Source organism: Propithecus coquereli, unplaced genomic scaffold (genome assembly GCF_000956105.1).
Source record: "Propithecus coquereli isolate 6110/MARCELLA unplaced genomic scaffold, Pcoq_1.0 Scaffold53, whole genome shotgun sequence".
NCBI classification, from domain to species: domain Eukaryota; kingdom Metazoa; phylum Chordata; class Mammalia; order Primates; family Indriidae; genus Propithecus; species Propithecus coquereli.
Window position 1 is genome coordinate 4,405,317 of NW_012151174.1, and position 12,411 is coordinate 4,417,727.

Sequence of the window (12,411 nt, forward strand, 5' to 3'; positions counted from 1 at the left end):
TAATGATTGTTTTAAGGTATTTGTTCTTCAGGGAGTCTGTAGGGATGGATATCATTCAGACTATGCATGAAGGAAAATAATTATGTACAGTGATGTAATTCATGTTTACAGTTGCTCTTGATTGTCTTCTGATTTTGAAAGTAATTTCTAAAATGTGAATTTTTAAAATTTATTTTTTAACAGCTTTATTGATGTATAATTCACATATCATACAATTTCCCATTTAGAGTATACAATTCAATGTTTTTTTAATATATTCACAGAAATGTGCAAGCATCACCCACAGTCAATTTTAGGGCTGTTCTTTTTTTAATGTGAGAAACTTCAACATCTTAGAGGAGTTTTGCTTTTTGCTTCTTTCAAAAAGTAGCTTTAGTGTAAAATAGTTAAGGTATTGTTAAATGCTAAGGAATGAGTAAGATATTTGATGAGAAGTTTCAAATGTTGTTAATGACTGTGAAAATGAAAAAGGACTATCTTGAAGAATTTTGAAATTAAAGATTTAATATGAAGAACTGCTAGAAAAAATGCTTTCTGTCTTTTCATGTAGCTAAAAGACCAGCTTCAGGACAAAGCTTGGTTTCTGTTGCACCTACTCAGAAAATTACAAAACCTGCTGCTAAATACGGAGTACCTTTAACTTATAAGAAATACGGAGATAAAAAATTACATGAAAAGAAACCACTCCAAAAACATAAACAGGTATGATCACGTTACAAACTATTAGTAACAAATTCATTTGACCTTATTTTATTGCAGCTCAATTCAGTTAATCCTGATATTCTTGGGATTGTTTTTATTAAGTTACAAAGGGACGTTGCCATTCTCTACTTCACCAGTCTTCTGTTAATAAAACTAAGACAACTTACAGAAGTCACGCAGAAACGTTAAGTAGTATTGGTGCAATAGAAGAAAGCAACATTATAAATGAAGTCACTTTTGAACAACCTAAGCAGAACCATTTGTTTTTGAGCATTCAAGAAGTAAATTACCTATGACACACTTGATACATCTGGGAAAATTTTGTATTTGAAAATTCACAATCAAATAAGTATATCAAAATCATGTGGCTGGAAGTAATGTGATCATGTAGTTACTCTGTCATATTTCAGATGGAAAAATTAAGGCCTATAGCATTTAAGTTACATGCCCAAGAACACAGTGTCAGTTGCAGGAATTTGACATTTTCTTTACGTTAATAGCTGCATTCTTTGGTATATGGGACTTGTTTGGGATTACGTGTATACACACATATATGTATGTGCACACATGCTTAGATGCATAGGTAAAAACACTGCTATAAGATAAATTTCATAGTAGAAATGATCACTGACTTAGTTTAATATCTGTCAGTTCAAAATGATTACTGTAAATCGTCTTCAAATAAGTTATTTAAATTAGCATCAAGTTAAGAGACAATAAACCATGTGATTATTTAAACAGGGAAAATTTAATGTAAATAATCATTTTTAGGGAATTAGCCTTCAAGAGGTAAAGAGAACTCTAAAGAAGGAAGAGCAGATACAGGGAGCAGCTGCTACTCTTAGTGCTAAGGCAGACTACCCAAGGAAGGAAACAAATTTTTGAAGATTCCCCCAACTCCATCCTTAAGGCTGAGCTTCAGCCTCGTCGGGTAGGGTATGGCAGTCGTCCACTGGATGGCACCACAGCCTGGGGCAGGCACACAGGAAGCGATCCACTGTGGAGCTGACGAACCTCCCTGGGTGTCAGTAAAATGCACTGGGAAGCCTGCTGGGGCGCCCTGGTACTAGCCCTGGTCCTGCTGTCTTTGGCAAGCAGGGTGGGGAGCTGGCAGGGGCACCAGCCAAGCTGTGTGGGAGGCTGTCCTTGGGAACGCTGGGGAAACTCACAGGGAGTGAGGGCTGAATTCTCCTGGAAGCTGCCCGCAAGGGTAAGTACCACTGTGTGTCCCGCTTGCTGCAGTAACAGGAAGAAAGGAGGCACCAATCAGGAAGAGAAGCCCCTTTCCTTTGCGGTGACCCTCCCGTATCAATACTGACGAAGCTCAGCATTGTGCTAGCGAGCGAAGAAGAAATGTTGGCAGTGGCCGGCCCCAGTGTCACAAGCAGGACAATGGAGAGTGGATTTGGGGCTGAGGGGCAATAAGATAACTGGCATGTTGGTTTTATCCTTTTTTTAAAAAATTATATTTTTTCAAACCTAAGTCGATTAATTCTATCATATCTGTTCTCTCTCTTTACTTCAATTGTCACAAGAAGCCTAGGACTCCAGGCTTTCCCTCATTACCTCATAGTCTCTCATCTCGGTAAGACTGGTCATGCCCTAATCTGCACCTTCAGCCCTTCTGCATGGTTACTTGAACTCTTCTACAAAGCCCCTTTGTGGTATGTCATCAGCAAAATCCCCTGTATCTTGAAACTTCTAAAGATGTCTTCACTTTTTTTGCTTTAAAAACCAGCTTGTCCCTGAACACACTGTTCTGCAGCTCTCTTACACGGTGGCTGTTTTCTCTCTAATCCCTAGTACTGCTGGGTCTAGCGGTGGAATGCAGGAGGTGTTTTCCTTGTTGCCAGACTCTCCCTAACCCTCCCTCCCAGCTCCCCAGCTTTGATGCTTTCGCTACCGCACTGTTTTACCTGCTGTCCCTCTGTGTTAGGTCATCTGAAGACCCGCGTTTTTTGAAGGGTTTAACACCCGCCTCACTGTCACTCTTCCCAGTGCTGTCATAATTCTTGGTGATTTTAGATGCAGAAGATGATACTTCCCTTAGCACATGGTCTTTTATTTTCTTGATCGTTCTCTTTCAATAATATTGTCTCTAACCTGACCTTTGAACTCTCACCTATAGTCATGCCATTAAATTTGTCATTATCAATAATAGTAACTCTTTCTTAGTCTCATTTATGAGCATCCCACTTCCTGACCAATACTTCTGTGTTTCTAGCTCATTCATCGAGGAGTCTGCCTCCAAAACATCTTTGTGCCATATGGATCCATGGATTCTAATAGTTTTTTTCATTGTCTTTCTCCTTATTTTTATTTTCCTTACCTGGCTTAAATTCCATATTCTCTTATTATACTAATTTCTAAAATCTCAACTCTCTTGCCCCTCTCTTCCATTATTATAAATCACCTGGCAAAAGCTCTCTACCTCCTTGTGCCTGAATCTGGGCAGTGAAATACAGCTGAAGAAAACATGTGGCTCTTCTAACTGGTCTAACTTTAAATTTATAACCAAAAATGTCAAATTAGCACCGTCTGGCCACCCTATTATATTTCCTCAGTGTATTTACTCTCCCACTTCCTGCAGGATTATTTACCTTCTTACTCTTCGCGAGTACTAACGTGCTTCCTACTCCACTGAGAAAGTAGAAGCAATTGGAAGAGAACTTTCCCACCCTGTCACTGTCCCTTCTGCCAGTCAGTCCTACCTATCTGCCAGTGCTCTGCCTTTCTTCCTTTTACTTCGGGTAGCTGTCTCGGTTCCCATCCAGAGTCAACACTACCATTCGTTTACTGTTACTCTTTTTTGCCTACTAAAGGACTTTGTGCTCTCTTCGGTGTAATACGTCTTTTCCTCTCTGCTGAATCATTTCTGTTAGCAAACAAATATCCTATATCTTAAGTCTTTTTAAAAAGAACCTTCCTTTATTGCCTTCCAGCTACTTCACTATATCCCTGCTCCCTTTAACAGAACTTTCCCAAAGCATTGTCTATAGCGTCTCCAGTTCCCCTCCAGTCATTTTCTCTTGAAACCACTCACTGAAGGCTTTCTTTGTCCCGGCTGTTATGAAACAGTTCTTTTAAGGCCATCAGTGACCTCCATATTATTAAATCCAGGGCTCACTTTTGTTATTCCTTGAGCTCAGCTTTTGACTGACTTGATGACCACCTCCTTCTTTAAATGTTTTCTTCACTTGAGTCTTAGGTGTTAGCTCCTTCTCGTGTTTCCTCTACCTCATTGACTGCTTCTTCTCAGCCTCTTTTGCAGGTTCCTCCTCATATCCCTGACCTCTAAATGCTGAAGTCCTCAAGATCTCAATCCTTGGATATCTTCCCTTTTGCACCCGCACTCACTTTCTAGTTGTCGATATCTACAGGCTGACTCCCGAATTTATAAAATATCTCCAGCTTGGACTCCTTTCCTGAACTTCAGACTCATTATTCGTCTTAACATCTAATGATTTCCAATAGGCATCTCAAACTTAACATGTAAAACCAAACTCCTGATTCCCTCCTCTCCCCAGATCCATCTTCCTTATTTCAGTAAATGGCAACTCTGTCCTTCCTTTGATTCTCATCAAAAACTTTTGGAGTCATTGCTGACTACTCTTTCAACATCACCTCCTGTCAACCCTGCCTTCAAAATGTATTTAGTCTGATGGCTTCTCGTTATTTTTACCATCACATCAGTCCTAACCACTTTCTTTTTTCACCGGGGTTATGATAACTAGTCTTCTGACTAGTCTCACTGCTTTCAGATTTACCATCTTCATTCTATTCTCACCTGAGCAGCCTGAATGTTCCTTTTATCATGAAGGTCAGGTCATTGCACTCTCTTGCTTAAACCTTAGCGTGGCTTTTCATCTCCCTCAAGTGAAAGCCAGAGTCCTTGCCGTGGCCTGCGGAGCCCTCAGACAGCCTCGCCACCTTTCCAAGCCTCGTTTTCTGCCCCCCTCTTGCTAGTCCCAGTCCAGCCATGCCAAACCTCATCACCTTAAACATGCCAGGTATTTAACACTTACCTGCAAAAACGGGTTTGTATTTGCCATTCTCTTTTCTTTCATGTCTGTGTTCCAAACTTACTGTATTAATAGAGCCTTTCTTGACCACCCTCTATCAAATAACAGCCATCCCTCCACTCCACCTCCACATCTCTTGTCTGCTTTGTTCTGCTTTGTTGTTCTCTACAACATTATCACTGTCTATTTTTGATTTATTTGTTTATTGCCATTGTCCTTCATTACCGTGTATAAGCTCCATGAGGGGGGGAGGTTTATTATTGCTGCTCACTGGTTCCTGGCAAATAGTTCCTGGCAATAGTAGGTGCTCAGTAAGTATTTACTAAATAAGTGAATGAGTGGTTACTTAGCCTTTGTCAAGTTACTCATAAGTGTTACTTCTTTAAAAATAACAATCAAAAATTTTAGTGAAACTCAGTTTATAAAAACCATTTTGTCATTGTTTTAGCAAAGTGGTAACTATTAAAAAACAAAGCCTAGAGAGAAATAAATGGTAATGGTCAACTGTCTTTCTTGAGCACACTGGAGTGTATCTTTATTCTATAAGGTCAACAGTAAGAAAAGCGTAGGTTTAGTAACTATTTCCTTTAGTTAGAAAGACAAATAGTCTAAGGTTGTCATCAATAGTAGTGCTAAAGACATTAAAAATTAATACAGTTCCTTTACTTCCTCTTGTAACCTAGAAACTCAAATCTGAGGCTGTTAGAGCCAGGCTCGTTGACATTAAAAAATTGTATAAAGTATGTTCATGCAAAAACATTTAGGGGCAAAGTACTACCCTCCCAATTAGATGGCTTACTATACTCATGGTTGTGTATTGAAGACCTTCCAAGATTCGAATCTGCATTCATTGCCCCAGTCTCCTATGATGCTCCTAGATTCTGAGTCTTAGCCAAATTGGACTTCTTACTAGTTACTAACTATACTTTGTGTGTACTTTTGTCTTTTTTGACTTTGTTCATTTTGTACCCCTTCATCCTTTTTGAGTGTTCTTTTGTCTCTTCTGTGTAGGTACAAGTCACATTGATACTGTACTCTTCTGTAAGCCATTGGAAGGTACAAAATGAGTAACATACTCCTTCTGCCCTCAAATATTATAATCTAACTAGGGAGATGAAGGCTTGAAAAAAAGGCAACAGGAACAAGTTGTGTGATGAGTGTTCACATTACTAGCTTGTAGATTAACAAATAGAATGAATGTTGAATCATTGCCTGGGGCACTGTTGCACTGACAGCGTGGCATGGGCACTCAGAGCTCCCCGCTGGTCTAAGGGAGGTGGGAAACACCTCACATACCTTTTGTTCCACAAGTCCTTTCTTGTTTCTTCCTAATTGTCCCTCTTTTCCATGCCCCCCAGAAAAGCAGGAAAATAATTTCTTCCTTATGTGAACTCCTTCAGAACTTCATATGTGTCTTCTTAATGTTATTTTTATTAGGTTGTCAACTCCCTGAAGTTAAAACTGTGTTTTATACTTTGCACAAAGTGGCTAGTAAACTTTTTTTTAAATGAGTGAATGAATGAATAAACTGAATTCCAAATCAGCAAAGTTCCAATCAGCAATATCCTTTACATTTTAACAGCACTTACAGTGTAAAAGGCCAAATAAAAACCCTGCTTTTAGGCACAAACAAAAGGCTTGTGTCTGTGAGCTTTTATTTTTAGTGCTTGAAAGTAACTACTGAAGTGATGGGTGGCCCACTCCCTCTAATTTGATCATTACACATTGTGTGCATGTGTCAAAATGGCACGTGTACCCCACGAATATGTACAATTATGTATCAAAAAAGTTACCCATACATTTTTTTTTAAAAATTACAAAATTAAATTTAGAAAGGTAACTACTTCAGTGTGAGGTAATAAAGAGAAAACTATAGAACATTTTGCATCGATTCTTTACAAACATGTCTAATTCTTGAGAAAGACTTGATTTCTATTAAAGCTATTTGGTTCTTTGAAATAATTTAAGTAGTATAACTTTGTATTTTTTTCTGTGAAGTATGTTTTAATAAATTTGTTGTAGTCTTTTAGTATACTTTTGACAGTTTTATATAATAAAAGAGGAAAGAAATATATTCCTAGTAGCTAAGCACTGCATTTAATTAATTTAACTTAATTTTGTTGTGGGCCTTCCAATTTTTATTCAAATATACATTGCCTGTATTTTTAACATAGCTCTGAGAGTTTATAGGTAATTTTGTGTCCTGATTTTTTACTTAATATTATATATACTTTCTGTACATTTTTATTTGTGATTATTAGTGGTTGTATTATATTTCATTTATATGAAATCAGTCAGGTTGGTTACATTCTTATAAATGTACTTTTAAAAAATATCTTGGCCTGGATCAAAATTTCTTTGGAAATGTGTTTTATTTCTTCTTATAGAGTCCAGTGAAATATGAATTCAAAGTAAATCTATTTCATAGACAGTTTTTGAGATGCTTATTTATTCCAAATGGTGTTTACACATGTAATCCATTTTAATATTTGAAATATACACATATGGAATTCTCTGTCCTTCCAGAGAACAAAATGATCATTGGTGTGGGGGTACGGAGAAGGGAAAATAGGGGTGTTTGTATCTTTATGTCATTATATCTATAAGGAATACATACTTGGGTGGACTTGCAGAAATAGAGTTATCTTACCTCTTGGCCATGTATTAGCCTGACTGAGTGGAGAGATCAGAAATCTTGGTGACACTTTACTCATGATAATAACATAAGGTCCCTCACTTCCCTCTGGGCAGGTTTGTGGTCAGGTTTATAACCTGTTTTTACTTATGGCTGATAGAATCAAGTCATATGTTGGTTTTCTTCATGTTTCCCTCATTTTCAGTTAATATTTATTCACTATGCAAAAACAGCGTGCTGTGGAATTTTCAGATTCCAGTTACTAATATTCTAAATAGTATCATCTATAAAATATTCTGAATGATAAAACAAATGGTTCAGATGGTAGTTATAAGTGTTTTGGATTCCAGGCAAGGTCGTTGCCCTCAAACTTTTTAGGCAGATAAGCATGATTTTCTAAGCCAAGCCATTGAGAACTAAATAATAGTTAAGCACTTGGAATATCATATACCTTATTTTTAAAACATTTCACTTAAAACTAAATTTCTGTGCACCACAGTGTGAAAGTATTTAATGCCACTGAACTATATCCTTGAAAGTGGTTAAAGTGGTAAATTTTGTTATGTTTATTTTACCATAATGAAAAAAGAAAAATTTCAGGAAAATTTTAAAAAACAGAAAAAAAATGGAAATTAAATGTGTGAAAAGTTTTTCAACTTGCCTAACAATTAAAGGCAGGAAAACCTCCAGACTTCTAAGATATTATAAATATGATTTTCACATGATTTTTAAAATAAGTTTTTCCCGTGATTTTTATATTTGATTTTTTTTAAGACTTGTTTTCCTCCTAGAAGCTCCATAACCACTTAATGATACTGTCTTATCATGTTTTAATTGCACAAATTTAAGCTAATGCATATTAAGTTATTACTTGACATGTCAACAAAGTATTTGCATATCATAAGACTTTTCTTTGTTCCTAATTCCTGTAATAATCAGTTTGGTTTTTTACGGCTCTGTTAAAGCAAAGGAGTGGTGATTAAGCCACCAGAGGGGGCTCCATGAGTATATTTCATTATTTTGGCTCTCATTTTAAGAAAGAAACACAAAACAAAACAGTTCTCTGAGTGTGGATGTTTTATGTTATTGTATTTTTCTCTTCAGTGTAGAAATAGTGTTCTGAAAATACCTGTGTGATCTCAGAGGAACAGCTTGGTTTTTATTTCACAGGTATTTGCATATCCTCCACGTAAGGCAGTGTGCAACATTGGAAGATGAATACAGTCTTTGCCTTCATGTAACCTGCCCAAGAGTATTTTGGGGTTTTAGTTAAACAGTCTCTTCTTACTGCACACTATTGTGTAACGTATATAAAAGCTAGTCATTTATATTGATCTACTGTATTACATTAATGTTTTAAATTGATGTGCTTCACAAGTTTTGAGACTGGTGCTAACTGGGTGCATAAAAAAACCCGTGGAACTTGTCAAAATATAGAATGTAGGGCTCTATGTCCAAAGATTTTGCAACTCTTGCGGATATGTGTTTTTTAAAAACAACTTTGTTGAGATATAATCTACAAATTACACAGCTCACCTATTAAAAGTTTGCAATTAAATGGTTTTTAGTATATTCACAGAGTTGCATAACTAGCTCCACAATCAATTTTAGAACATTTTTGTCACTCCAAAATAAATCCTTTTCCCATTTGCAGTCACTCCCCATTCTCCCCCCACCGCCACAGCGCTGGGCAACCACATTCTGCTTTCTGTCTCTGTATAGATTTGCTTATTCTGGACATTTCATATAAATGGAATCGCATAACATGTGGTCTTTTGTGACTGGCTTCTTTTACTCAGCATAATGTTTTCAAGGTTGATCCGCATTGTACCATGTATAAGTATTTTATTTCCTTTTAATTGCCAGATAGTATTCTTTTGTGTGGAGGAAATATTCCTTTGTGTGGAAGGAATTTGCAATTTTCAAAGCTGCTGGGTAACATTCCCTATTATTTTAAATTACATATACATAGAGCATAATTTGAAATGTTAACTGTGTGTTTGTAATACTATTAGGAGCATCAGCTACAATTTTTATTTCCTGTACTTCAACAATAGTGCCCCCAGAGGTCCTCATAACTATTTGAAAACTGGGGGTTATGCTTCAATAGTGGTGGCAAAATCATTTTAGGGGGTGAAGAGCAGGGACTTTCTTTTTGTTTTTTAGGGACTTTTCCCCCACCAAGTAATAGAATGGAAAGTAGCAGGGGCTGCTGGACATGTAAAGATATTTCATGAAACTTGTGGGGGATGTGTGTATGTCTTCACTGGGTCTAGATGGGAAATATATTTCGTACCGTGGGTTGCTTTTAGGAAAAGTTTGAAAGCTACTGTTGTTTAAATATGGTATTATCTTTATCTCGTCAACCCTAGTGCCTTTTCTGGGGTCAAGTGGTAAGATATATGATTAGCTTAAATGAGAGTTGAATTGAAATAACTAGACAAAATTAGAGATTAGGAGTTAGGAACTAATAATTCAGTGAGGGGGTGGGATAGTTTTGGGAACCCGATACCTGGGTTATTTTGTCAGGGAGTAAACTTGAGAGTGGAATCAGGTGTGAGATTTAGTACTACTTATCACATCGTTGATATAGCCTTGAGTTAAAATATATCGTATCAATAAAATTGATTGTTTTATAATGGTCATTTAATTAAAACGCCAAAGCACACTCTCAAAGAATCATTAACATTCATATCTGACAACAAAACTAGTTGAAGATTGGGGACAACCCTTTTCCATAGTTTCTTTGAATCTAATGTTTCTCTTTGTTTAGTAACATACCAAGCAGTACAGTGTTTCTTTATTTTTGAAAATAATGTATTTTGAAAGAGAGTTATGAAAGAATTGCCTTTGCCTTTTTTTTAAGTTTTCATAAATTTGGAATTTTCAAACAAGCACCTCAAAATCTTTGTCTAATTTGTAGTTTTACTTTTTGTTCAGGCCCATCAAACTCCAGTGAAGAGGGTGAATCCTAGAGAAGAAAGGAGGAAAATGTTTGAGGTATAAAGACATCTGTCTGCTTGTTTTAAAGCTTTGCAAAAAAGTTCTTAAAAAAAAGAAAAAATTTTACAACATAAAGCCTCCAAACCTTTCCTCCTTATTTCTTTCAAACAAATACCCGTATCTTATTTCTTTTTTTTTAACCTCCCTGAGCATAACTCTGTCATTGGTGTACTAACTTTCCTGATGAAACTAGAAAAAGTAGGAATTATTACTGATAAAAATGTCCTTTTTTTATTTAAGGAAGCACCAAGAAATAGAAGGTTGGAATTTACTGAAAAAGAAAAGAAACAAAAGGATCAGGTAGTTTTTGCTCTTATTTTTCTTCCTTGACAAGTTGTAAATGATAATAGTTTGAAGAATTCTAAGAAGATTGTCTTTAAAATTGTTAACAGATTATTAATTTAATGAAGGCCGAACAAATGAGAAGACAAGAAAAGGAAAGGGTAAGAAGATAATCCATTTTCCGTGGTGTATTCCTCCTCCTCCCCATACATACACCTTTTTTTTTAAGGGGTATACTGGTTTCCATTTTATTGCTAAATGTATTTCATGTATTTTATATAAAATACTTGAAATGGTGTTTTGTTTGTTTGTTTTTCCTCAAAAGTTGGAGAGGATAAATAGGGCCAGGGAACAAGGATGGAGAAATGTGCTAAGCGCTGGCGGCAGTGGTGAAGTGAAGGTAGGCGTTGGCTACCAGTGTGGCCCACTGCTGTCTTCCTCTGGTTGCGCCTTGCTCTTTAGCATGTATATAACTGGGTCTCTTTCTTTCTTTCTTTTTTGGTATATAGTTAATTTTTATCTAGAATTCATTTATTATGAATTCTTGGGTTTCCTATATGGATTTGATACATAACTTATATTGGTAACTAATATGTAACACTGTTAAAATTGCTCTAAAAGTTCTGTGTGAAAACCGTGATACACCATCCCTGTCAGAGGAATCTTGTAAAAATTAAATACAGTTTGTCACAACTCTGCTTAAAATTCTTCTGTGGTTTCATGTGGCCTTAAAGATTAAGTTCTCAGAAGACCCTTCTTAATCTGGTCCCTGCCAGTCTCTCCAAGTTCATCTCTAGCCATTCCCTACCACACATCGCACGCTCTACTCAGCTGAGCTCGAGACCGTGTTTGCGGTTTCCTTGCTGTGTGCAGCCCGCTGCAGCTCCGCCTTTGCACTGCTGACTTGATAGCACCCCTCCTGCCCTCCTCACACTCACTCCCAACGCCATCCGTTTACCTCGGTAACCGATTACCTAGGTAACCATTTACCTGGGTACATTAATACAAGCATTCCCATTGGGTAGATCCAGACTGTATAACCTTGGGCAAGTTTACTTAACTTTTCTGAGCTTTAATTTCTTCACTTAATTTTTTTTTTCTGAGCACAGTGCCTTATATAGTCATTTCCTTTTCCTTTCTTTGTTCTGCCAGTCTGAATCTTACGCCTCCTCTTTTGCTTATGTAGCATCCTTTACACATCTCTATCTGTGGTAGGCCAGATTCTAAGATGGTTTCCAAGATTCCTGACCCCTGGTGTCCACACCTTGTATCATTCCTCCCCCTGGTGTGAGTGGTACCTATGAATACGGTGGTATAGTGGCTCCTTTGAATAGGTTATGTCACATGGCAGGTGGTGATGGGACAGTCACTCTCATGATTACATTAACATCCAAGACTCTCATAGCAGCCTGGAGGGGAATAGAAGCCAGAGAATCATACTTCTGCTGGCCTGGAAGACTGTAAACATTCATGTGGCAAAAAAAGCGTAGGGAACCTCTAGATGCCAATAATGTTCTCTGACCAACTAGCAAGAAAATGGTGACCTTAGTCATAGCACCACAAGGAAATTAATTTTGTCAGTAGCCAGGGAAATTGGAAGAGTTCCTGAGGCTCAGAGGAGAATTGTAGCCCTGGCTAACACCTGGAATTCTGCCTGGTGAGATCCTGAGCAGGAGACTCAGGTAAATACACCCAGACTCCTGAGCCAGAGAAACTGATAGAATAAATAGGTGTTTTAAGCTGCTACGTTTGTGCTAATTTGTTACA

At 37.2% G+C, this 12,411-nt stretch overlaps 1 protein-coding gene across 1 annotated transcript in view; it reads left to right on the forward strand.

The window, feature by feature from the left end:
• The window catches only part of NEK1 (NIMA-related kinase 1), a 207,687-nt gene that overhangs the window by 49,923 nt on the left and 145,353 nt on the right, over positions 1–12,411 (forward strand). The window contains exons 8-11 of the mRNA XM_012656992.1: positions 551–702; positions 10,300–10,359; positions 10,603–10,662; positions 10,755–10,805. Coding sequence (XP_012512446.1) covers positions 551–702; positions 10,300–10,359; positions 10,603–10,662; positions 10,755–10,805 — 323 coding nt within the window. The remainder of the gene's footprint in view (positions 1–550; positions 703–10,299; positions 10,360–10,602; positions 10,663–10,754; positions 10,806–12,411) is intronic.